The sequence below is a fragment of the Ailuropoda melanoleuca genome, chromosome 5, assembly GCF_002007445.2.
Source record: "Ailuropoda melanoleuca isolate Jingjing chromosome 5, ASM200744v2, whole genome shotgun sequence".
In the NCBI taxonomy this organism is placed as follows: Eukaryota; Metazoa; Chordata; class Mammalia; order Carnivora; family Ursidae; genus Ailuropoda; species Ailuropoda melanoleuca.
In genome coordinates this window covers 71,913,310-71,940,231 of record NC_048222.1, presented here as the reverse complement: position 1 = coordinate 71,940,231, position 26,922 = coordinate 71,913,310, and the positions used below count along the sequence as shown (strand labels likewise).

Sequence of the window (26,922 nt, the reverse complement as noted above, 5' to 3'; positions counted from 1 at the left end):
GTAATAGTAAATAAACTTTTAGGTCACACAAAGAGATGGTGAATCCAAACAGTGCCAAGAGGTATAGAGGGAAAGTATGTCTCCCTCTTAACCCCATTCTCCCAGGTTCTCTGTCCCTAGAGATACTGTCACAGATTTCTTATATATGGTTTCAGAACCGTTTCATAGTTTAATGTTTTTAACTTAACAGCATGTTCATCATTTTAGATTTGAAAGTGGGAAAGTACATTCCAGAGATCCATGACAGGTAAGGTATATAGGCCTTGTCTTAGAGAGGATCTAATGAATTGCCCACGTAGCTACCATTTTCTTTTAACTGTCCTGTGATTTCTGTAGCATTAGTCTGAAGAGTTGCTGAGAAGGTTGTACATGTTTGGGATGTGCATCTAGATGTACAATTAGTAGACTCTAAAGTTAAGTAAAATTTATGAAATAATGTCTAATAATAAAATAATAATGGCTAAGATATCCAAATCTTTAAAAATAACGATTTGGGTTCATTGATACCTGAAGTCTGTGTCATACCCCTTCGTTAAACTAGACCTTAAGTTTCCTTCATTTGGATCTTATTGTTCTGACGTGATGTCTGAAGTGACTCGATCTTTTTTTCAGTGATTATGTAGAACTAAACTAGACATTATAAAGTAGGCTAGATCCTAAAGACCTAATGTATCTCTTTTTTTCCTCTCTCATTTTGTCTTTTTGACTATTCAGTAAGTACGTAGCTCCTTTTGTTCAATGTCCGCCATCTCTAATTCTCGACCATATTGCTTGGAAATTTTGTTAACATTGTGTAAAATGCCAAAATGTCACAATTTTTACATTGCTCAAGTTGGCGACAGCACAGTTTCATTAAATTCTTATTATGTGGTAATTTGTTAATATTAAGGATTTTTATTATTTAAGGAAAAATAACTCAGTGTAAACATATATTTTAAAAGTAAGTGCCGGGGGGTGCCTGGGTGGCGCAGTCGTTAAGCGCCGCCTTCAGCTCAGGGCGTGATCCCAGCGTTCTGGGATGGAGCCCCACCATCAGGCTCCTCTGCTAGGAGCCTGCTTCTTCCTCTCCCACTCTCCCTGCTTGTGTTCCCTCTCTCACTGGCTGTCTCTGTCAAATAAATAAAAATAAAATCTTTAAAAAAAAAGTAAGTGCCGGGCACCTGGTTAAACATTCAGTTAAACGTCCAGGACTGTTGGTTTTGGCTCAGGCCATAATTTTGGGATTGTGGGCTCAAGCCCTGTGTTGGGCTCAGGGCCGAGTCTGCTTTAAGACTCTTAACTCCCTTTCCCTCTGCCCATCACCCCTGTGCTTGCATGCCACACACACTCTCTCTCTAAAATAGATTGATCTTTAAAAAAATAAGTGCTCAAGAAACTTAGCTAACTGCCAATCAGTGTTAAGTGTTTTGCATGTGTTATCATTTAATCTTCACAGCCAGCCTCTGAGGATAGGTATTATTATTATTTTCATTTTGTAGATAAGGAAATCAAGAATTAGATAAAGTAACTTGATCAGGTCACACAGTGGTAAGTGGGGGAGCCAGAGGTTGAGGCTTGGTTCTTCTGACTTTAGAACTACCATAAGTAAACAACAACAAAAATAAAGTCACACATAATCTCACCATTTTTAGATAACATCTATTAACATTTTGACGTAGATCTGTCCTTTTTCTACTGTGAATGTGTATTTTAAAAATAGCATTACATGTGTAGTTTTGTATAATGCTTTTTTTTTTCCAGTTTACATCTAAGAAAATAAATGACTTTTGTACTTAATTTGGGCATTTTAGCTTTTATAGTTTTTGCTGTTGTAAATTTATTATGAACACCCTTGTGAGAATCTTACTACCTTAGGGTATATTTCTAGAAGTGGAGTTGCTGGTCTAAAGATGTGAACTTTTTTTATGGCTTAAAGAATGTATTACTAAATTGCCTTAGAAAGTTGGTGTGGGTTTTCACTTCCTCCAGCAATGAATAGGAGTACCAATTTCCTGACCTGTTGACAGTGTCTAGCACAATATTGCCATTCAGTAAAATCTTTTTCACTTACTTGTTTGAGCATGTTTAAGTATGTAGGTTCTGTTCATGGCCTCTATTGCTCTTTGCGGGTGCTTATTCATTTGTAATAGCAAAACCTCTCCTTGCCATCATCATAGCTGAGGAAAGTTGTATGGAAGCTCAAAGAAATAATTTGGGTCTAGAGTAGATGGGAAAGTCTGTCTAAATGAAGTGATTTTGTCGTTTTTGGCAGGCAGTGGAAGGCACAGGAAAAGAAAAAAAACATTTGAGAACTACTATTTGTTAGTTTCTTATCTACAAATGGGGATAATTAATAGTACTTGTGTTGTTAAAGGATTAAATATATATGAGTGCTTAGTTTTGGCCTATACTTAGTGCTCAGAAAATTTAGTTGGTGCGGTTACTTAGTTATTTAATTCATGATTAACAGAAATAGCAGATTAACAGTTAACAGAATAAATGGCTTTCGAGTCCACAAATCAAGATCAACTTGTTGTTTTTGAGATTTGGAGCAAGTTAAAGGCATTTTCAATAAGTACATGTTGCATTAATGAATATAACTTTAGCTTAGTTGAGTTAGGAGTTTGGGGAATCCAAAGACGGAAGGAGGAAGATTAGTTTCATCAGAATTTGAGTTAGGCTGGGGCCTGGCACTTTGACTATTAGTTTGATTAATTTACAGTAAAAGTTTGAGCTTGTTCTTTAATTTTTGTGTTTCATTTTCTTGTTCTGAAGTCCCTCCATGGTTTTGTTCTTTCCTGTGATTGGATACTCTGCATCGGTGTTGGGGCTCTCAACGTGCACTAGAGCCAAAACATCCTTCACACTACTAGTTTCATTTTCCCCTAGCTTGTAGAAGTAGAGTTGGGAGCACCTGAAAGTGTGATCTCAGGAAAATGCCATTAGAATTGTTGACCCTAAACTGCAGAGGCCCTGTTTTTCCTCCCTTCTTTGGCAGTGTTCTCTGTTTCTGTGATGTTCTGTGATGATCTCAATCCTTTACCAGATCTTGAGTGGGCTGATGAATATATGTAGAGCCCATAAAAAATTTTACAGGAGTCTGAAGAGAACACATTTTATCGTACCAGTGAACCCCCTTATTTCTCTCTTTGATTCCCTATTCAGAAGTACGCTGTGTTTTATTTAGTCAAAAGAATTGTATTAGCTGGATACCAGTACTTCTCAAGCTTTATGTACTTACTGATTTCCCTGAAATCTTGTTAAAATGCAGATAATGATTACGCTTGCAGATCTGGGGCGGAGCCTGTGATTTTGCTTTTCTAACTCACTCCAGTGATGGCCCGGGTGCTGCTACTGGTGCTCTCTCGGTCTGCCAATCTACACTTAGAGGGAAAAGGCAGTTTATAGCCTTTTTTCGGGCAAGGGAGAACAGGTAGGGTAGTATCTTAGTTCTTTTACTCAGCGTTTCTGACAAACTGAATAGATTCATTGTGCTGTTCTCACATCATTTAACATTTGTTCAATAAATGAATAAACACCTCCTGGGGAGCTTTGTACTAGCTGTTAAAAGAGCAGCTTACATCATAGTGTACTACTTGTTAGCCACCCCTAATTGTTAGATTAAATTTGTGTTTGTATTTCAAATTTAGCTCACACCGGTATCTCAGTATACTTAAAGGTTTGCTTTTGCTAGTAATTTGCTTTTTTTAAATAGATTTTCCTCCAAGTTCTGTGAAAAAGATGAATTTAGGAAATAAAATCTTCACTCCTAAATTGTTTTATAATCTCTAACACAGATTTTTAGTAAGCATAAATGATCAACTTTTTAATTTTTATTTTTGTGATTTTCTCTTTGCTTCGTTAGCCTGGGAGGTACCCTTTCAGTCTCCAACCAGGATTTCTCTCCCTCCCCAATCACCTAATCTTAGTTTTGTTTTAAGTTGATTTTCACTTTATCTCTATAGTTCATGTACATAGTTCAGCAGGTCAGTAATTTAAAATGCTTATGAGGAAAAGTGACAGTTTTCTGCCTTCCTTACCTGTAACCACCCTTGAGTCCCCTTCCCCAGATTTTCAGCTGGTTTCTTCTGGTATTTATTTTCCTGTTTCTAAACAGTATGTTCATACAGCTGTTAATCAATTTTAGATGTCCTCAGATGTAAATGGTAGCTAAGAGTTGAATTATGTTCTGCCCCTCTTACTGCTCCTATTTTCTCAATATTGCTATACTGTTGTTATTATTTAAAGCAGTATTCAGGGTTGTGGTAGGCTGAATAAAGTCCTCCACTACCCCTCAGAGACCCACATCCTAATCCCCAGAACAAGAGACTTTGCCTTCTATGGCAAAGGGAGCAGAGATGTGATTAAATTAAGGATTTTGACATAGGGAGATTATTTTGGATTATCCTAGGCCCTAAATGTAATCATAAGGATCCTTAAAAGGAAAAGAGGGAGGTCCGATCTAAGAAGGAAGTAGTAGAGGTGACACCAGAAGCAAGAGGTTGAAGTGATGCTGAGAAAGGGTCAGAGGGGAGGAATGCAGGTGGCCTCCTGAAGCTAAGAAAGTAAAAGAAACCAGATTCTTCCTTGGAGCTTCTAGAAAGAGTTAGTCTAGCTGATACCTTGAGTCCAATGAAACTTACTTTGGAATTCTGGCTTCCAGAACTTGAAGTAAATCTGTGTACTGTTAAGCCACCAACAAATTTTTGGTAATTTAGGAGTGGATGTTATTATGTCCATATACTGTTCACTGCTGCCAGGTATTGAATTATGATTATATCCTTTCTGCTATGACATTATTTTCTCTAGAGTTAATAATTACCTTGTTTTTCACTTGTCTTTTAATCTGTCATCACTGTTTTCTTTGTGTAACTTTCAATATCATTTTCTACATGGTCAAAAGAATCTGATAACACGCATACACACCCCACCTTCTGGAATTCTCCATCATGTTTCAGTCTAAAGTGGTTTGCTTTGTTTTCTGTGACTCTATCACTAAGTCATCCTTAGATTTTTCTGACAGGTAACTAAATCTCCTGTCAGTACATTAAAGTACTTCAGATGTTCTATCAGTTTTCCTTCTGCCTTGACTCTGTCCTTCAATCTGGCCTGGCTTTTTTCTAAGTTTATTGCATAGCTGCTGTCCTTGAATTTTCCTTCATTCTTATTTTTACTTCACCATCATGGGAATTCTTCTTGCTTCTTCTCTGTTGGATCTTTTCCTTTTTTGGTTTGCTCCCTCATTTTAGTGGTGCACAGTATCAGTATTTCATGAGAAGATTTCATGGGTGGTACAGTTCTTGAGGTCTTGCCTGCGTGGAAAAGATGTTTTTATTCTACTTTCCCACTTCAGGGATTGGCTGGTAATTAGAAATAATTTTTTCTCAAAATTCGGAAGTCATTTCTTGTCTGCTGGTGTCCATTGTTGCATTTGAGAAGCCTAATGCCACTCTGTTTACTCTTCTTTTTTCCTATTTGGGTGGTGTGCCTTGATACTGGGTTAGTCCTCTTTGGGCCCTTTCAACTTGTGGATTCATTTCCTTCAGTTTTTTCCTTCTCTGTTTTATTTGTTCTTTCCGGAAATCCTATTATATGGAATTTGGACTTTTTGTACAGAGCCTCCAGTTTTTTCTTCTTCTCGTCTATGTTTTGTTCTTAGTTCTAGGAGAATTCTTCAGTTTTGTTTCCATTCACCGATTTTTACATTTCCAGTTATGTTTTTAAGAACTCTTGTTCGTTTTCAGCTACCTTTCTGAGATTAATTTTTAAAAAAAAATTTCTGGTCTTGGCATTGCATTTCTTAAGAGTTTCTTTTTTATTTGTGTCAACAGACTGCAGTATCTAGCAGTCCTTGGTTGTCAGTAGCATTTAAGACGTTAGTAAGTAGAATGTAAGATTATAGTCACTTACCGATTGCAGGGCAGCTGAGATCATAATTTTCTATTGGGAATATCATTTGTTCCTGAAACCAACACATAGAATTAAGGGAGTGATCATTTTTCCCCTGCTTTTCATGAGGAGCACTCATCCCCTGATACTAGTAATACAGCGTTTGTACACTTAATACCACACTGCCTCTGCCTGTTTTAGATCTTTTCTTTTTCCCCTTTGGTCGCTAGTAACTCCAAGCTCCAAGCCACTGGGGCTTTCTTGATGATCCGTGAACAAACGCCATCTTGTTCTTGCTGAAGGCCTCAAACTTGCCCTTTTTAACCTGTAATATGCTTCACCCAGATTTTTTGTGTGGCCCTGTGTAAATTAACTGATTCCCCTCCCAACCCTAGGTAGCTCAGTGTTAACCTGCTTTTTTCTTTCTTTTTCAAATAAACTTGCTATTATTTGGAATAATCTTGTTTATTTATTGTTTGCTTGCTTATTGTAGGCTTCCTCTCATATTTTAAGTTTCATGTATGAAGGAACGATCTCTGTTTCTTTTGTTTTACCACTTTATTGTTAGCATTTTGAATAGTTCCAGGCACATAACAGCATCTGGCACTTCATGGGCATTTTGTAATTACTTGTTGAATGGGCAGGTAAACTGTATAAAGTGTTTTCACATGTCAACCCATTTTAAAATGTTTGAAACTTCAGTTTTTAATTTTACTAAATGTACATCCTTTTTAAAAAAAAATTAAAAATGCAGTAAGCTAAAGAAGAAGTTATAACACTGGTATCATTCTTCCCAGTTTTGGGTAAACCAGGACGATGAGGTCCACCGAAGTACCCAGTCATACAAGCTGTTATGGGCCAATCTGCTATAAAAGACTTAACTGTGGTTCTGAAAATTAGCTAGTTTCTCACTCGTGTAATACTCCATTGGAGGAGAGGAGTGGATAAACTGCTCTTGCCAGAGATTTTCCAGCATCCCAGGTCTCTTCTGTCTTGGTGTTTCGTATGCTCTTGTCTCCATGATCAGATCTGACTCACATCTGTGTTCAGCCCACAGGAGGGAGACAAAGCAAGGAGGGCAAGTAGCTTCTTTTTAAGGATGTGACATGGAAATTTTACACTCATATCCCATTGTTCAGAATTTGGTCACATGGCCTTAGGAGAGCCCAAGGAATGTAACCTCTAATTTCCTTTAAAAGTCTGTGGTTTTGCTGGGAAGGAAAGAGGTACCAGGATACCTTTTTTTACTAAAAGGAGAAAAGGGGGACATGACCAATCGCAGGGACAGTTAGTCTCTTATAGCTAGTAATTTTTAGAAATTATTCTCAGACCTTTGACTCAGTGCATTGCTCTTTCCTTCCTACCTCATTTGTACCTAACACTAGGTATTTTCTTCAGGAAATTAAAAAATAAAAATATTACTGCAGCTTTCATTGTCAGATGAAATGTTGGTTAATCCAGAATGGGGTAGGTTCTAGAATAGTAACAGTTAAAGTCTTCAACTTTGGTTTGGTTGTGTCTTGTTTGATGGGGGTTGGCATAGGCTTATATCTCCTTTTTAAAAGGCAAGAATCCTTCCCCAATTATGAGTGCCCTTATATAGCTTAGTGAGTGTAGGGGAGATTTTCTATCTCAATAATGGAGAAACATGGCAGCTTAGATCTTGATTTTCCTGCAGGTTAGGTGGGAAAAGTCCAGTCTGACTTTTTTTTTCCATTGTAGGTGTATTCATGGTTTTAGGACTAAGCTAAATATGAAATGAGGTCAGACAGATAATATTAGATCTATACAATGAAACCATAAAGAGCTCTTTGCTGGGGGTAGAAGGCAGGGGGGTGGTTCCATGAAAGGCTTTGCAGAGGCTTTGAAAAGAAATGCAAGGAAGAGAGAGGTGCTTTTTTTAAAAAAAGATGTATTTATTGGGGCACCTGGGTGGCTCAGTTAAGTTGGGCATCTGCCTTTGGCTCAGGTCATGATCCCAGAGTCCTGGAATGGAGTTCTGCATCAGGCTTCCTGCTCAGCAGGGAGTCAGCTTCTCCCTCTACCCCTCCCTCTTGCTCTTGATCACATGCTCTCTCTCTCTCTCAAATAAATTAATTTTTAAAATCTTACAAAAAAATAAAGATGTATTTATTTAATTTAGAGAGAGAGAGAGAGCATGCACGGGTTGGGAGGGAAAGGGGGAGAGAGAGAATCTCAAGCAGACTCTCTGCTGAGTGTTGAGCCAATCTCACCCTGACATCACGACCTGAGTGAAATCAGATGCTTACCAACTGAGCCACCCAGGTGTCCCTATAACTATGCTTTACTTATACTTACCAGTTACAAACATTTTGGTACGTTTGCTTTATCTCTTCTCTTAGACTTACACCTGCACTTCTGTTCCCAAATCTTTTGAAAATATGTTGGAAACATCATATGCTTTACCCCTAAATAACTTAGAATTAATCTCTTAAGAAGTATTCTTTTACACAAACACAATACATTATCATAACCAAGAAATTTAACATTAATTCAGAAATGTTCTCTGTTAACACAGTTCATATTTAAACTTCCCCAAGTGGCTCAAAAACTACTCTTAATTTTTTTTTCAATCCAGGATCCAGTCAACACATTCTATTAATTTTGAGGAGTCAGAGCTTTGTTGCCTAAAATATCATACTTTCTGGATTTTATCAACTGTTTCCTCATAATAAAATCCAGGCTAAACATTTTTAGCAAAACAAAATGCTTACTTCCTGGTGCATCAAATCATGTAAATTTGTCACATTATTGATGATTCTTAGTTCTATCACTTGTGTGCCAGATCTCTCAAGAAACGTTTTTCTTCTTTGTAATTAATAAGCATTCATTGATGGTCCTTGCCTGAGGTGGGTAGTTATTCCATTGGTGGATGCAGAATGGTGATTTGCTAATCTTCCAACTTTTCCTCTCCTATATAGTATCATTGTGGAGTCATAGGTTCTTTTGTTATTCTGTTAATCTATTAATGTCACCCAATCTATTAATGCCACTGTTCCTTTTGTTGCTCAGATTGTCCTAAATTTGATCTATGAGAGAGACCCATCAAGTCCCCTTTGCGCCATTTACGTGTGTCTTTGATCACTCCCTATTTTTCTGACAAGAGATGTTTCAGTTTGTAATTTTTCTGCCTAAGACTTGGAATCATAAGATGTCTTGGGTTCTTTTAGTAAGGAATGGTATTTAGAAACCATTTTATGTCTTAAGTGTGTTAACTACTGGAATGTCTTTTTTTTTTTTTTCTAGACAGAGTTAGGAAATTAAAAGGATTTTGCCATTTTGTTTTTAATTTATGAGTTCATACAGGAATTTGAATGTATGCGGTATACTGGATATTTAATATTAAGGAAGTACTATGTTTTGTTTTCCCGGGTATAATGGTGTTTGGTTATATTAAAAATGGTATTATCTTTTAAAGATACCTTTGAAAAATTTATGGGTGAAATAATTAGGTATCTGGGATATACACAAAATAATATGGGATGGTTTTGTGGATGAAACAAGAGTGGCCGTGAGTTTTCTCTTTACCTACTTTCATATCTGATTAAAATGATTTGTGATGAAATCTGTAAAATACTAGTTTGTACTGATCTGCCAATTTTGATTCACTACCACATAGTTCTTTTTTACCTTCCCTGCTCTGTATTTGTATTGTTTTTCCTCTTACAGTGAAAACTTCAGTTCCCAAATCTGTAGCTATCTTTTGTCCAAATATGAAGCTGACAAGAACCTGGATCTTTCATGAAATAAGCCCCTGAATGAATTAACTCTGTATTTAATTGTCTTATCTTGGAATTTCTCATGGGACATAATAAATAATTTTTATTGTGATAAAATATACATAAGATTTACTGTTTTAACCATCTTTCATTGTACAGTTTATTGGCATTTAAGTACATGCATATTGTGCAAACACCATCATTGCCATCCATCTCCGGAACTTTTTATTTTACAAACTGAAACTTCATATCCACTTAACAATAACTTCCCATTCTTCCCTTTCCCAGCTCCAGGCAGCTCTCAGTCTACTTTCTGTCTCTCTGAATTTGACTGCGTTAGGTGCCTCATAAAAGTGCAGTTATATAGTATTTGTCCTCATGTGTCTGGCTTATTTTACGTAGCATAATGTCCATGTCTTAGTCTGTTCAGGCTGCCATAACAATATTTCTCAGAGTTATGGAAAGCCCCAAATCGAGGCACCGGCAGATTCTGTATTTGATCAGGCCTGGCTTCTTGGTTCACAGGTGGCTTGTCTTCTCACTGTGTCCTCAAATGGCAGAAGAGGTGAGAGAACTCTTTGGGATCTTTTATATAATGGCACTAAACCCATTCATGAGGGCTCTACCCTTATGAATCTATTTACCTCCCAGAGGGCCCCACGTCCTCATATCACACTGAGGGTTAGGATTTCAGCCTGAATTCTGGGCTTATTTCATCAGAGACCCAGGTTATATTTTCACCTTCATACTCTGTCAAAAGTTAGCTACAGATTTGGGAACTGAGGCTCTCACTGTAAGAGAAAAAAAGATACAAATATAGAATGGGGGAGGTAAAAAAAAAAAAAAAGAACATTCAGTCCATTAACAGTGCTCAGAGCTTGTCCACGTTACAGAATATGTCCATTTCTTTCCTCTGTTGTATTTAATACCACTTTGTTTATCCATTCATCTGTTGATCCACGGTTTGTTTTCACCTTTGGGCTGTCATGAATAATGCTCCTGTTAATGTTGGTGTTCCAATGACCTGTTCAAGTCCCTGCTTTGATTTCATTTGGATATATATCCAGAAGTGTAATTGCTGAATCATAAAGGAATACTATGTTTAACTTTTTGAGAAACCACCATATTGTTACACAGTGGTGGCTCCATTTTATTTTATCTTTCACTAGTAGTGTCCATGGGTTTTAATTTCTTCACATCTTCATCAGCACTATTTTCTGTTTTTGTTTTTGGTAATAGTCATACTAATGGATGTGAGGTGGTGTTTCTGTGTGGTTTTGGTTTATATTTCCTTGATGAGTACTGGTTATGTTATACATCTTCTTATGTGTTTTTTGTATATCTTCTAAAGAGAAGTGTTTTTCCAAGGCTCTTGCTTATTTTTAAATTGGTTTGATTTTTTTTTTAATTGTTGTTGAGTTGTAGGAGTTCTTTATATGTTCAGGATATAAATCCTTATATGATTTGCACATGTTTTCTCTCATTCCATGGGTTGCCTTTTTCACTTTTGTCCTTTGTTGCACAAAAAGGTTTTAATTTTGATGATGTTCAGTTTTTCTGTTTTTTCTTTTGTTGCCTGTTTTTCTTAGCATCCTAGTCAAGAAATCATTGCCAAATCTATTGGCATGAGCCGTTTTCCCTATTTTCTTTTTTTTTTTTTTAAGGTTTTATTTATTTATTTGTTCTAGAGAGAGGCCGGCAGAGGGAGTAGCAGCCTCCCCGCTGAGCAAGGGAGCCTCATGTGGAATTTGGTCCCAGGACCCTAGTATCATGACCTGAGCGGAAGGCAGACGTTTAACTGAGCTACCCAGGAGTCCCCCTTTTCCCTATTTTCTTGTAAAAGTTTTATGTCTTATGTTTAGGTCTTTGATCCATTTTAAATTAATTTTGTAGGTGGCATAAGGTAAGGGTCCAGCTTCATTCTTTTGTATGTGGATATCCAGTTTCCCTAGCACCATGTGTTGAAAAGATGTTGTCAAAAAGCATCTGACCATATGTTTGGTCACGTGAGACCATAGGCAGAATAGAGTAGTGTTTATCTCTGGTTGCTATTTCATTGGTCTCTGTGTCTGTGTTTATGTTAGTACCACACTATTTTGATGATTGTAGCTTTGTGTAGTATTCTTTGAAATAGGGACGTGTGAAACCTCCAACTTTGGGGGGTTTTTTTTGTTTTGTTTTTTGTGTTTTTTCCCCGATATTGTTTTGGCTATTCAGGTCCCTTCAGATTCCATATGTAAGGATAGATTTTCTTATTTCTGCAAAAAATGCCATCAGGATATTGATAGGGATTGCATTAAATCTGTGGATCACTTTGGATAGTGTTAACATGTTGACAGTATTAAATCTTCCAGTTTATGAACAAAGACTGTCTTTCCATTTATTTTTTAAATTTCTTTTAGCAATGTTCTGTAGTTTTCAGTGCATGTCTTTCACCTTATTGATTAAATTTATTCTTAAATATTTTATTCTTTTTGATGTTATTGTAAAACGAATTGTTCACATGATTTCCTTTTGGGATTGTTCATTGCTAATGTTTAGAAGCATTGCTGATTGTCGTGTGTTGATTTTGTGTCCTGCAACTTCGTTGAGATAACAAGTAATTTTATTCCTTAAATAAAGTGCTAAAATGTTTGAAAATCCGTTTTCTTTGACTGAGAACATATCACCTACAAATCTGATGAGAGCTCAGATACAGGGTTTATGCCTCAGGCACTCTGCCTTACATGTCTGTGCAGGTTGGCTGCTTGTGTAGGGTAGGTCCCATGCAGCAGTATGTTATTTGTGCTTAATGTTATTTGTGTTAAGTCCCTTCTTAATTCCATTTCCTGCATATTCATCAGCAGAGGACAAGAAACCTGAATTCTGATTATCCCAGAGAGTATACACTCTGTACCAGATGTCATCACATGCGAAAATTTGTTGACATCCGATGTAGTTTTTGTTGATTCTCCTCCTGCCCTGTTTATTAGTATTCTAAGAAAATAGGGCAAATAAATCATCTAAAGGGGAATGAGGGTGGGGTAGAGGGGTAATACAGTGTAGGAAAAGTTTTTTTCATTTTTTTAAGATTTTATCCATTTGAGAGTGTGAAAGTGAGAGAGATCACAGAGGGAGAGGGAGAAGCAGGTTCCCCAGCTGAGTGGAGAGCCCGATGTGGGGCTTGATCCCAGGACCCTGGGATCATGACCTGAGCCGAAGGCAGATGCTTAACCGACTGAGCCACTGCACCCCAATTTTTTTCATTGTTAAACCAAAAACAGGTATTTTGGTTTGTGAGTTACAGTCCTTTTGGTATTCTGACTTAAGATTTGTCTTTGATTAAGTGTTAGGTTCTTTTCACAGTGCTCGGTGCCTACTGCTGGGCATATGGTTGTAGGAGCTTCTTGACAACCATGTGTGACTAGTTCATGCTGCTGAGCAGCTGTGTGTCTGATTCCTTTTAAGATAAGTATATTGCTGAAGTGTTTCTATGCTAAGTTTGGTGACATTGCATTTTTTGGAAATCATCAAAATTTAGTTCTTAAATTACTGTAGTAGAATGTATCCTGGGGATTGATGATGTAGATTAAAACGTCTTTGTTTTATCCAACAATAGAATTGAATTCATGGGTAGGAAAACCAACAGGTATTTCCTGTCATATTTATCCAAACAGAATGTTTTAAAGAGTGTGTAAAGTGCTTTAAACAAATCGCTGTGTTGACTTCCGGTGGAAGATGATGATCTAAGTCCATATGTTAAAACAAACAGACAAACACACTGAAATGACCAACAAGATAATGGGAGAGTTCGGTCTCTGTGGAAACCCTGGAAGGGTGCCATAACTAAACTAAAAAGGTTTTGGCAGGAAAAGGTACAAATGAGAAATGTAGTGAGGGAAGTTCTCTCTGGTTAACTCGGTGGTTGAGAAGCCCTCCTAGGGTGTGGGTAAAGACCTGTTTTGAGCTAGAATTTAAGGGTTGTCCATGGGGTAAGTGGTTGGTTATGGTATTTTGTACTTTGAAGCAAGGATTGAAAACTAAATGACTCAAAATGGTTCTTACCAAGGGCAGTAGATCAGTGAAGAGCGGCTAGCTACCCAGGGTTTCAGGAAAGAGACTAACCATGAAGCACTAAGTTGAAAGTTCCGCTCTGAAAGCTGCCTTTGGTCTGCACTGCCGCTACTTGGTTACATATTGCTGAGTCTCTGTGGTGACCAGGGAAATGTGTCAGGCAGCCTCTAAGATAGCCCCCAGTGATCCCTGCCTTCTGGTATTCGTGTCTTGTATCTTATTCCCCTCTCCTTGAGTGTGGCTGGACCTAGTGACTTTCTTCTCCAAATATGACAAAAGTGAATGGGTTAACTTAACGGCAAAACTTTTCAGGTTAGGTTACAAAAAGGCTTTGGCTTTCAGTGTTGGGCTGTTGTCTCTCATTTGCTCTGAGAGAAACAATCTCCCATTTTGTAAGCTTCTCTGTGGAGCTCATGAGGCAAGGACCTGGTGTTTCTGGCCAACAGCCAGTGAAGACCTGATGCCTGCCAGGAGTCATGTGTATGAGCTTGGACTGCAAGCAGATCCTTCCACCATTAAGTTTTGAGATGACAGAGGCCCTGGCTTACACACAGACTGCAGCCTTGTGAACAACCCTGAGCTGGATGCCCCCAGCTAAGCCACACTCAGGTCCCTGGTCCACAAAAACTGAGAGAATATGTGTTTGTTGTTTTAAGCTAAATTTGGGGTGATTTGTTAGGCAGCAGTTGAGAACTAAGACAGGAAATACCAATGTGAACACATATACCCTCCCACCCCCAAGTTTTGACTTGGTTCTGAATGTTTTGTGATTGAACCTAACAAATTCCCAAATGTTATATATAAACATAGATCTTTCTCTTTAAAGTTGAATATACAAAAAGGTAGACATGTAACAGACTTAGTAGTCTAAAAGAAGATGACCATTATGAGCAAGTGATATTCTATGATACAGACTTATTGCAAGAAATGAGAGAAAATGTTGCAATTTAAAGAAGAACTAATTAGTATTCTCAAGGAAACTCATGAACATTTGAAGAAAAAGAACCAGACAGAAGGAAAGAGTTCTTAAGTGAAATTTGTGATTCTTAACTGTTGACTTTTTGGAGAGGTAGCAGAGGGCTTTAGAAATAGTCCCATAATTCAGAGGAAAAACTGAGATGGAAACTATAGGCACAGGTATAAGAAACAACAAAGAATAGATCCAGTGTGTAGTAAAGGTTCAGAGTGAGAGATCAGAGCAAACATGTAAAAGATAAAGTCAGAGAAACAGTAAATTATCTCTACCTAGAGAGAGCAGATCAAAAGGGCTCAGAGAATATATAGCTAACATTTATCGAACAGTTATTATGTGCCAAGTATTTTTCACCTTGAAACTCATTTGAAATTCTCTACAATCCCCATACATGGTAGGGTTTATTAATATTATTCTTCTGCAGATAACTAACGTGCATACCAAGCAAAGTAAATGAGATCCATACCTAGGAATAGCCTAGTAGATTTTAAAATTTTAAGATATAGAAATAAATAGTACAGGGGTGCCTGGGTGGCACAGTCGTTAAGCGTCTGCCTTCGGCTCAGGGCGTGATCCCAGTGTTCTGGGATCGAGCCCCACATCAGGCTCCTCTGCTGGGAGCCTGCTTCTTCCTCTCCCACTCTCCCTGCTTGTGTTCCCTCTCTCGCTGGCTGTCTCTCTCTGTGTCAAATAAATAAATAAAATTTAAAAAAAAAAAAAAGAAATAAATAGTACAAGTACCCAGACAAAAAATAGGTTACCTGCAAAGGAAGGTGTATCAGATAGGCATTTCATTTGTTTTCTGTATGCTAGAACTGTGTTACTTAACAATGGCATGTGTAGCTGTTAAATTTTAGTTAAAATATGATAAATTCATTTCCTCAGTTTAAGTGTTCAATAAATAGCTGTGTGTGGCTAGCGGCTGCCATGTTGGACAGTAGAATGGAATATTTCTATTATAATAGAAAGTTTTGTTGGATAGCATCATGCTAAAGGAGAATAGAGTGGCATTTAGAAAACCCTGAGGAAGAAGCTATTAAAACCTGAGAATCTTAAATTGGTGAAACTATCTTTCACATAGGCAGGATAACAATATGGAAGTTTTCAGGCTTGTAATGATTGAAAGTATGCCACTCAAGTACTTCCTTGAAAAAATCTACTCAGTATATCCAGGCAACTAGGAAGTCAGCAACTCAGAAGCATGGTGAATCAGCTTCAGAGTCCTGTTTGTTTAACCCTCTGTTTCTCAGAATAACGTAAGATCTATAAAAGGGAAAATCTTCATCGATGGCAAATCTAAAGAGAATATCCTTCATAAGCCAGATTTCAGACTGTCAGAGCAGTGATTTCAACCTACCACAGCTCAACTCCAGAGCTGCTTCTCCCTCTAACGGTTGTTAAATAAAGCCACAGAAAACAGGTTTTATTTTAAGGACGCTTAATCCACTGAAACCACTTTTGTTGAAATCACACAGAATATCTTCGTGCCGCCAAATCCAAGCTTACTTCTCAGCCCTCACTTTGCTTGATCTCTGCACTTCTTGGGGACAGGACAGTTCATCACTGTCTCCTTTTAGAAACACTTTGCCTGGCTTCCAGAAAAGCTCTTCCTACCTTACCAGTAGTTCCATGTGCAGTTTCCTTTACTAGCTGGCTCCTCCTCCTCAGTGCTAAATGTGGGAGAGCCAAAGATCTCTTGTTTTCTGTAATCACTCGCTAGGAAATCACATTTAGTGTTTAAGTGCCTTCTGTTAGCTGATGATACTTTAATTTATATCTCCTCTTCCTTCCCTAAACTGCTGTCAAATCTTATCTAGCTGCCTGTATGACATTTCTATTTGCATGTGTGGTTGAAATCAATACCCAAAGATGTGGAAATGAAATTCTTGGCTCCCCTATCTCTCTTTTTTTAAAAATAAGATTTATTTATTTATTTATTTTAGAGAGAGAGCACAGGAGCAAGCACGGGCAGAGGGAGAGGGATAGAGAAACCTCAGCAGACTCCTTGCTGAGCTAAAGCCTGACACCGGGCTTGATCTCAGGACCTGAGATGACCTGAGCTGAAACCAAGAGTCGGACGCCGAACTGACTGTGCCATCCAGGGGCCCCTTGGCTCCTTTCTTACCCCAAACCTGTTCCTTCCTGGTGTGTCTTTCCCCAGTAGGTGGAACTGCCTTACCTCCATTGGGCTTGGTTCTAAAACCTTGGATTTATCCTTTGACACCTCTGTCCACCAGCTTAATTCCAGCAGTGCTATCTTCAGAACAGTTCTGAGTTTACCCATCTCTCTGTGGCTGCCCTTGAGTTCAGACCATCATCATCTTTGCTAATGCTACTGCAGTGATTCAGGAACCAGTCTCCTTTTTTCCCAGTTTTGCACTGTATTTGCACAACAGATAATCACTTTAAAACACGGTAGAAACCCTGCACTGGCTTCTTGTCACTCTTAGAACAAATCCACCATGGCCTACAAGGCTGTATGGTCAGGCCTCTGCTAAATGAGCCATCTTCTCTACCACCTTATTCTGTATTAGTGTTATCAAATTTAGCAAACTCTCATTTCTACTTAGGCTGCCTGCTTGGAATATTTTCCTTTACAAGTTTGGATGACTAATTCCCTGTTCATTTTGGTCTCTGCTTAAGTCACATCCTCAGAGAGGCTTTTCTCTGCCCACTCTACCTGAAATAATGCCCCACCGCCATTACTTATATTCTCTTGTTGATCTATTTCTGTAGTCCTTAAGACTAATTGGTACATTTTATATTTGTTTATAATATGTCCCCAACACATATGAATGTATGTATGTTCCATATGAAGACAAGGAATTTTTTGTCTTATTTAACTCCTGTATCCCTAGCAGCTAGAAATGCTAGCTTGACGCAGAGTATCTAGCATGTAATAGATGCTCATTAAAATATTGTTGAAGGAATGACTTTCCTAAAAATGAGCAAAACCGCAGAAGTGCACGAGATTTAAAAAAAATAACAGTGTCCAGAATTAGAGCAGTAAACATTTTTAGTTCAAGTAAATGGAGAAAACCTTTAATTTTTAATTCTCTTTTAATGAGATTCATGAAAGAAATTGCATCTTTGAAAACAGAATTGTGAAAATTTCAAATCATTGGAAAAGCATGATTACAATTATTTAAAAAGTGTAGTGGAGACAATGAATTGCAGTGTAAATACAGTTGAAAAGAAGGTCAGGAGTATCACCTTGAGCAAACTAACCTGCCAGAGCTGAGAGAAAAAGGATTAAAAAAAAAAAAGGGAAAAGATGGGCAAAAGAATTTTCTGAACCAGATTTCCTTTTTTGTCATAGTATATGATATATTCCTTTTGGTTAAGGATTTTGGTGCTTTTGATGCTTTGTCATTCGTGACATAATCTTTTGAATTATTTAGCCAATGGAAATTAACTTTTTTTTCTTTAAACCAGAGTTGTGTCTGCCATTTAGATGGTGTTAAATAATGCTTAATATAAGACAAATTACCAATGTATTAATGATATTAAGTACATTCAACCACCATGAGAAGCTGGACATTATTATTCTTGGTTTCATCTTTAGCTCTCCACACCTTATCAATGATCAAACCTTGCATTATATACTTCATAGATGTATTTTAAAATCTCTGTACTTTTGTCCCCTCTTTTCGCCTTTGTGGTTTAGTTAATGAAATAGTTAATACTAATAAAACCAATTTTATAGGTTTGTTGTGAGGTTTAAATACCTAACATACCGTAAGTGCATTTTAAATGTTGGCTACTTATGCTGATATTGTTATTGTACAAGCCTGGTTCAGATCACTATCATTGCTTACCAGGACTTGTCTCTAGACTTCTCTCCACTGTTACCCTTCTCCCAGTTCCCAGTTCTGTTCTCTTCAGCCTGAGTAATCTGAAGGCACATCTAATTGGATTACTTGTATTTAACACTTCCTGGTATTTAAAACTTCCCAGTGGGCTCCCTTTTAACATTGGGGTAAAGTCTGTAAAACTTTCTGTTAACACACCTTAATGAACTCTAGCTTCTCTGTGTAAACAGGCTGCTCTTTTGTACTGGGGTTTGTAGGTGGGCGGGAGGAATCTGTCAAAACTGAGTTGGGTGTGACTTTGCCAGGACAGATGGACAACAAAGGGCTTTCTGGTTCTTAAAGCATGGCCATAATAATCCTAGTTTGTAAAGATTTTAGGCAGGTATTAATAACCAGATGCCCATTCTGGTTATAAAAATATCTTAAGGCATGCATAGATGTACAAGCTTTGTGCAGTACTACTTTGTGTAATCTCTGTGGAAACTATGTGCATTATATTTTGATAAGGCAACTTAATGAGGTGATTTGCTTTGTGAAATGAATTATGAGCCAGTTAAGAGCGAACATCTAACAAAGATGGTAACGTTAGGTTTAGAATGGTCAGTTTCGAGCTCTTCGTTCTAACATTATATAACATTAATACACCAAGGCTTGTTTGTTAAGATCACACCTATAGAGCAAATGTATTAGCAACTGTTTATCTTTTTGTTCTTTGTTGCAGGAGGGTATGGTTCCATTCCATTTTATCCAAACATGATATCAGATTATCCAGGAACAAGTTAAAAAGAAGGGAGACTGGTTCCAGAACACATCTCTGGAAATTACCCTTTGGACCCTGACTCTCATGGCAACATTACAATGTAGGTTCTGTATGAGCATCAATAGCCAGCGGTCTTTGTTGAGCCTATCACATAACATGTTCCTGTTCACTGAGTCAGAGGTTGAAAAAGGTTATACAGGCTGTTAGCAATTACTTTATTATTGGAAATCATGGTGTAATCAAAGTGATATTTTGGTCCAGAGACCTAGGAATACAGAATCTTACTCACGACCAGTCCTGCTTCAGCCTGAGGCTTCTTGAGTGTGCAGACGGTCGCTGACTTAATGATGGTTTGACTAATGATGTTTCAACTTTATAATGGTACAAAAGCTGTATGCATTCAGTAGACATTGTACTTTGAATTTTGATCTTTTCCCAGAGTAGCAATACACGGTATGATACTCACTCTCAGTTGGCCACGTGACCACAAGGGTAAACAGCCAGTACACTTCACAATGATTCTGTACCCATACAACCATTTATTTTTCACTGTTGGGATAGTTATTCAATAACTTACATGAGCTATTCAGCACTTCATTAACAAACAGGCTTTGTATTAGATAATTTTGCCAACTATAGGCTAATGTAAGTGTTATGAGCACATTTAAGGTAGGTGGGGCTGAGCAGTGATGTTTGGTAGGTTAGGTGCATTTAAATGCATTTCACTTTATGGTATTTTCAATTTACAATGGGTTTATTGGTCTGTAACCCCATCTTAAGTCAAGAGTATCTGTATATGTAAAGAAGCAGCAAAGTGGGGCAGCTGTAACACTTAGTAGTTTGGGCTTTAGCCTCAGGCTCCAGGGAGCTTTGCCGGACCATTTGGACAACTTTACCTAAACCAGACTGGCCTCATAACCTAGACATAGTTACGGTAAATGCTTGTTTCTTTGTGCAGCAAAGCCCAAATCCCAGCCAACGTCTTCTGCTTACCAGCGTGCCTACTATGTGCCACATTCAATGCTCATTTCTTTACATTTATTGTTTGGTTACCCCTCAAAGCAACTCTGTGAGATAGGTATTAAAGATGAGGAAACCGAGTCTTTAAAAGCCTTAGTTACTTCCTCAGGGTTATATAGGCAGGTGAAGTGAAGAAATGTCTAGTCTGACATCTCATCATTTCCCGCACAAGTTTCTTACTCGTGGCCCCAAGAATGTATTACAGATATGCTAAGATAATGATCCCTTGTTCCTGGGGATGCTTGCTGGACTGGACAGGGGGGTACTTAGCTGACTAGATTTTCTGACTGAACAGACATGAACAGCCTAATCTTTTATACTAGTGTGCCATACAAATATTATATTCTGTGTATGCCCTGACATGAGGAAGATAGAGACACACTGGCCTGTTCCACTGAAAGTAACAAGGGTCAGCAAAAGAAAGCATTTGTTCCCACTGCTTACAGCCATCCTCTGATCGGCCTCTCTGGCTACAGTAATATGCCCTAGTCAGTGCCAAGTGGGAAAGATCGTTAGGAGAATCTGGAAGGGAGACAGAAAGAAATGGTTTGAACCCACTCCCCTAGTAGCTGGTAAGTGGGTTAAACCTTACTTACTTTAACAGGAGAAAGATTCCTAAAGGGATGGCACACACGTAACTTTTTTTTAGGCCATAATAAAATGTTCTTAAATCTTAAATATACCACTTTTGTTGGACGAGTGGACTGACCTTTAAGAAAAGGTAACAAAAACTTTGAGCTCCCTCTAGAGGTCAACAGTGGTAAAGAAGATCATAATGGGAAATAACCTAAAGCTAGCCTACAAGAAAGAAGCTGGCAAGAAACTAGCATTTTATAGATGCATTATCCAGAAAAATATTTTCTTACTTACTAAGTAATATATACTTATTTATATTAGTTACCTTTGAGAAGAAATTTGGGGTAATTGTACTATAATTAGCTGTGTGGGGTCAATCCTAAAATTCAGTGTTTGCTGTATTAGGGTATATTGAATTAATAAAGGAGAAAGGATCATGAAAATAGCTTGTGTCCAAACAAAATAAAATGCTTCTTAGTGGGAGCTCTGAGCTCTGAGAATGAATTTCTGTGCTATCAGAACATTCTGACAGCAGGCCCTTGACTTTAGCAGAGCTAAAGGTGATCAGTATACTGGCTATGTTCTGACCCCCCTCCACCTCCCCAGCTTCTGAAAAGAAAAGAACAATGGGCACCAGAAGATTAATATGCTGAAGTCCAAGTTGCAGGCATATGTTAAAACTTCTTTGAAAGCTAACGTATAATTTAAGTTTTAGAACCTCAGCTGACTAAAAGAAAAATCTATTTCAGACAGAAGTCTTAGTCCTGGTCAGCTACTCCATGGATGAGAATTAGTTACGATGCTCACCTTTACAGTATTTACTCCTTTTGTTCTCAATGTTTTATTCTTCTATTCAGAACTCATACATAGTTAATACTGTAACTATAGAATGAAAAAGTTAGAAGTCAAGTTTAATTTGTAGTAATATTAAGAATATATGAAAGTTACATGTTTTTTAACAGTTTCTGAAGTGCTCAAAAAAACAGAAGGATGGGAGCATCCCACAAAGGGACGCAGAAGCCAGCCTGAAAGAGCTCTCAATGACCGAATCTGGAATAATTTGAACAATACAATAATGACATAGTAAGATTATAACCCAAAGTATGAAATAAATAAATATGAGTTCATATAGGTAAATAACCAAATAAATAAGTGGGGGAAGGAAGACATATTTCTCCAACAGAAGAATTTCACGTAATTTACGTAGATTAACACCCCCAATCCTCAAATGTGGGCTGCATTTAATGACTTCCTACCTCATGGAGGAGGGGATAACTTTATAGTGGAGAAACCTGGCAGTCATCAATAAGTAATGTTGTTAAAATGTACCCTTCTTGCCTGATGTGATAAGAATGACACTTCACCTCTGTGATCTTCCTGCCAGTAAGCCATACTAGCAAGTGTAGCCGTGAGATAAACAGTTTCAAATTTAGGGACGTACTGTAAAGCACCTGGCCAGTACTCTTCAGAACTGTCAAGGTTATCCAAAACCAGAGAAATCTGAGAAACTGTCATAGACCAGAGGAAGCTAGAGACAAGAGGATTAAGTGTAATATGGGATCCTGGATGGATGGTATCCTGGAACTGAAAAAAGACATTAGAGAAAAATGAGTGAAATCTGAATGAAGTGTGGAATTAGTTAATATTCCAGTATTGGTTCTTCAGTGTGACAGATAAACCAAAACAAATATAAGATGCTAACAAATAAGGAAATACCTAGGTGAAGGTGTACAGGAACTGTCTGTACTACTGTCTTTGCAACTCTTATGTAAATATAAAATGATGCTAAAATTAATTTATGGAAAACAAAGATTGGGTTTGGTTAACTTTTGTGCTATGTAGCTTTTGTTCAGTGATGTTTGAGAAGTCATCCCCGGGTGTCTTGAAAAATGGGGAACTAATCTGTTATGTGTATATGCATTATCACTTGAGTTAAGTAGCATGTAGTGAGTAGTGATCAGTGACACAAGAATCTCCAGTACCATGGTTTACTGCTGTAGCAGTGGTGGGAGTTGAGCAGAGTAGAATCGTGCTTTACTGCCTCAGTTCCACTCTGATTTCACCATTGATTGGCTTATAACTTACAGAAAGTAACTTGTGTTAAATCACTGTTTTTGATGAATTCCAGGTTACAAAGAAAGAAATCTGTGATCCGTTTTTGTCAGTGCGGTCTGGACTAGTGGACTAACAGAGATCCATGGTCATGGGTGGAGTTATGCAGCATTTACAGATGTGTTGTCCTTTCAGGTCTTTAATTTTCCATATTCCAAGTTGCTTGATAAAAAACGCGTTATTTTTCTCAAGCCATTATTATGTTTTCTTCCTCCCCTAGATGTGTTAACTGAATACATGTTATATATGCTCTGTGAAAGATAAATCCTCTGTCAGTGTTTCTTTGCAAATGAAATTTCTTTGCAAATTTTGAAGTTCCTAATTGACTTACTCATGTCCAAAATATATCTTAATAGTACAGCTGAGAGACTACATCTCCAGTAGTTTTGGAGACTTGCCTAATGGTTAATGAAGGGCAAAGGGAAAAGAGTGGAAAAGGAGGAGGATTTCAAGAAAAATGATAGCAAAATGTAAAAGGATATTGGCAGAATAAGAACATTGGATGTTTCCCTTAAATTCTCTTAATACTTTAGATAACTGGAAGACATTAGTGAGCATCTTTACACATTTTTTAAAATTTTTGGATTATTTTGGTAGGATGGCTTCTGGAACGTGGCAAAGTTCCAAGAGAATCAGTGCTTTGTGGCTGTTGATATAAATAATGAAATAGTTTTCCAAAATAACTGGATATGCTTCTCTCTACAATGTAGGTAGAACAATTTATACTTTTTCCTCTAGTTTAATAGACAGAAAATGGTGCCTTAAAAATTAATTTAATTTTGAGTAGATATTTTCTTATATTTTACCAGTATCGCTCTTATGTGAATTCTCTTACCATGTTGTATTAGCTGTTTTTGGAAATACAAGTATTTTTTTCCTAATCCACTTGTCTTAGATATTGTGTAAAAATCACATTTTTCTTTTATTATGTCTATATTTATTATCCCTCTGGTGTATTTCTACCCCTCCAAAGATCTAATATGAAAAAAAATTTTTCTCCTGCTGGGCCATATACAGAAAGGCTAAAGGAATGGGGATAGGAAAGGTGATATTTCAAGCAAGGCAGACAACATACCCAAGCTAAAGAAGGAGGCATAAGAGTGGGCCTAAGTGTAAATGTGGAAGCTGTATGTAAAACATCAGCCTTTCTAGAGAATTTGGCCAATGCTGTGGTACAAGAAAGGAAGATGGGTATATTTAGGGGAAAGGTTCATATTGTTTTCTTATGATATAATTTGCAAACAGTGAAATTCACCCATTTTAGCTTACAGTTCTTCAAGGTTTGATTTTTGAGAAAAACACAGATGACATGCTTCGGTGGCACAGTTGGTTGAGAATCCAACTCTTGGTTTCAGCTCAGGTCATGATCTCAGGATGGTGATTTTTTTTTAAGTTGGTTAAAGTGATCACTGTATTGTTTTTTTACAAAAACAATTGTCTTAAATATTTATATACTTAGGTTCCTGTAAATCTTTTTAAGTACTTTTATTGCAGTACTGGTTTTTACCTTCTGCCTGAATTGTAAGATTACCAAGTGGTTAGTTAGAACCAATGGTTCTTAATCTTTAGCTAGTTTTATTGTGGTTAGAGAATGTGGTCTTTAAATTTGTAATTAGAATTCTTTAAGGGACTGTCTGTGTCTCAGTGGATGAGTCTTTTAAAAATTGCATAGCTCTTTGGAAGATAATTAATTTTTTATATTGGTATAAAGTTCTCTGCGTGTATCAATTATATCTTGCAAGTGTGTATACTTTCCCTCCCTCCCCCTTCTTCAAATCTGTTGGGCATGGAGAGGCATATGTCAGTCTTATACTGTAGTTAAAATTTTTGTCAATTCTCCTGTTTCTAATAACCCTGAATTGTAAAAAATATTTGGGTGTAAAGATTCGTAACTGTTAACATCTCTACCACACTTTTTATCAAATATACACATTATAAACTCTTTTGTCCTCTTGAATTATTTTTTACTTAATTTAACCAATGATTGGAGGCAATATTGGCATTTACTAGGCATGGGCCAAGTGTGTTAGCTATTTGGCAGTTTGCAGGATGGTCTTGAACAATAAAAAATCATCCTGCTCTGCATGACTTAGAATATTCTGCCAGGGGCGCCTGGGTGGCACAGCGGTTAAGCGTCTGCCTTAGGCTCAGGGTGTGATCCCGGCATTGTGGGATCGAGCCCCACATCAGGCTCTTCTGTTACGGGCCTGCTTCTTCCTCTCCCACTCCCCCTGCTTGTGTTCCCTCTCTCGCTGGCTGTCTCTATCTCTGTTGAATAAATAAATAAAATCTTAAAAAAAAAAAAAGAATATTCTGCCAAATGTTCATAGTACTGAAAAAAACTTATTTATTCTGAACCTAAAATATAATTCTTTTATCAGGTTTTTTGTTGTTGTTTTTGCATGGGTTTAATGTACATACTGAGGTTTACTGTGATTTACACAAGGGAAGATTGTGCTTTGAAATATTAGAATTTTTTTTTTTAAGATTTATTCTATAAAGAGTGAGCAGGGAGGAAGGGCAGAGAGAGTCCTAAGCAGGCTCTGTGCCACCAGCAGAGCTTCCTAAGCAGGGCTCAATCCCAGGTCCCTGAGATCATGACCTGAGCCAAAACCAAGAGTTGTACACTCAACTGACTGTGCCACCCAGGCACCCCTGAAATACTAGAATTTTACAATGAATTCTCCATGATTTTGCAAAGTCACATCACCAGTGCAGGCTGTAGATGGTTTTTGAGTTACCACTATTACTTACCTGTATAAGTCTGCATTTGTAACTGATCTCTTGTTGTGGTTATTCTACATACAGTGTCATCATGCTTGAATGTTTACATACTGGTCTTAAAAAAAAAATGACACCCTTTTTTCTGGGACTGCAGTGACCCGTGTGGTAGATACCTGTTAGTATCCTACAAGTCAGGTCTTTGTTCTTTTTTCCTGTTTCGCTCCTGCCTTTTTTTCTCCCCTATTGCTAGCCCTTCAAGTTCTTAATCTTTTCTACTGCAGTATCTAATCTGTTAATGCTATCCAGTGTATTTTTCTTTTCTAGGTGTTCCTTCTTTGTCTTTTCTCTTACATTTCTCAACATGTTCATAATTCTGTGTTCTGGAGCATATTTACAACAGCTGTTTTAAGGCTCTTGTCTGCTGGGACCTTCATTCCATCATTTTTGTTATTTCTGGTTCTGTTGGTAATTTTTCTTCTGGTTATGGGTCACGTATTCCTACTACTTTACTTTCTGGTGATGTTGGAATGAATGCCAGACATAGTGAATTTACATTGTTGAGTGTTGGATTTTGTTCTAGCACATCGTTACTTGAGGTAATTTTGATTCTTTTAAAATTTAGCTTTGTTAGGACAGATTCAGTCTTTGGTGCTGATTTAGTCCCACTACTAAGGGGATGCTCTTCTAAAGACTTTACCTGATGCTCATTAACTGTGAGATTTCTCTATTCCAGCTGGTAGGAATCCTTAACAATTCTGAGCCCTCCTAAGCTTTCTGGTAGTTCTTTCCTAGGCCTTATGGAATGTTCAGATGGGTATTAAGGATCCTAAGTGTCCTCTCTGTAAATCTCTCCAACTTTCTTTTGGTACTCTGCCACAAATTCCAGCGGATTCTGCTTTCTCTAACCCCCAGTTTCTATCTCCACAGCTAGGTGAGAGTGCTGGTCTGTATTTGAATTCTTCCCTGACCCCACTCCAAAAGTAAAGTGGGTTAGATACACGACTCCATTTCTTTCTCTTGTCTAAGGGTTCACAGTCCAACAGTATATTGTTTGTTTTCTAGTCCTTCCCAGCAAGAGGATGCATCCAGATTGTCTTATTTTCCCTCATGGCCAGAAGCAGAAGACCAGTCGTAAGCCTCATCCTCACCCACATGTCAGAGCTAATAATTATTTGCTCACCTAATATATAACAATTATTGTTCATTATTACCATGTATATATTTTCCCTTGTCTGATTTTTTATGCTGAGAATGTTGTATTTCTGTGCCCTGTTCATTATACCA

General features: G+C 37.6%; 1 protein-coding gene across 10 annotated transcripts in view; it reads left to right on the top strand.

Moving 5' to 3' along the window:
* The window catches only part of PPP2R2A (protein phosphatase 2 regulatory subunit Balpha), a 78,880-nt gene that overhangs the window by 12,790 nt on the left and 39,168 nt on the right, over window positions 1-26,922 (top strand). For 2 of the 10 annotated variants that reach the window (XM_011218690.3, XM_019794343.2), the window contains exon 2: window positions 19,168-19,306. The exons of the other annotated variants lie outside the window; for them this stretch is intronic. In XM_011218690.3, coding sequence (XP_011216992.1) covers window positions 19,291-19,306 — 16 coding nt within the window. In that variant the 5' untranslated portion in view covers window positions 19,168-19,290. The remainder of the gene's footprint in view (window positions 1-19,167; window positions 19,307-26,922) is intronic. 10 annotated transcript variants of the gene reach the window in all.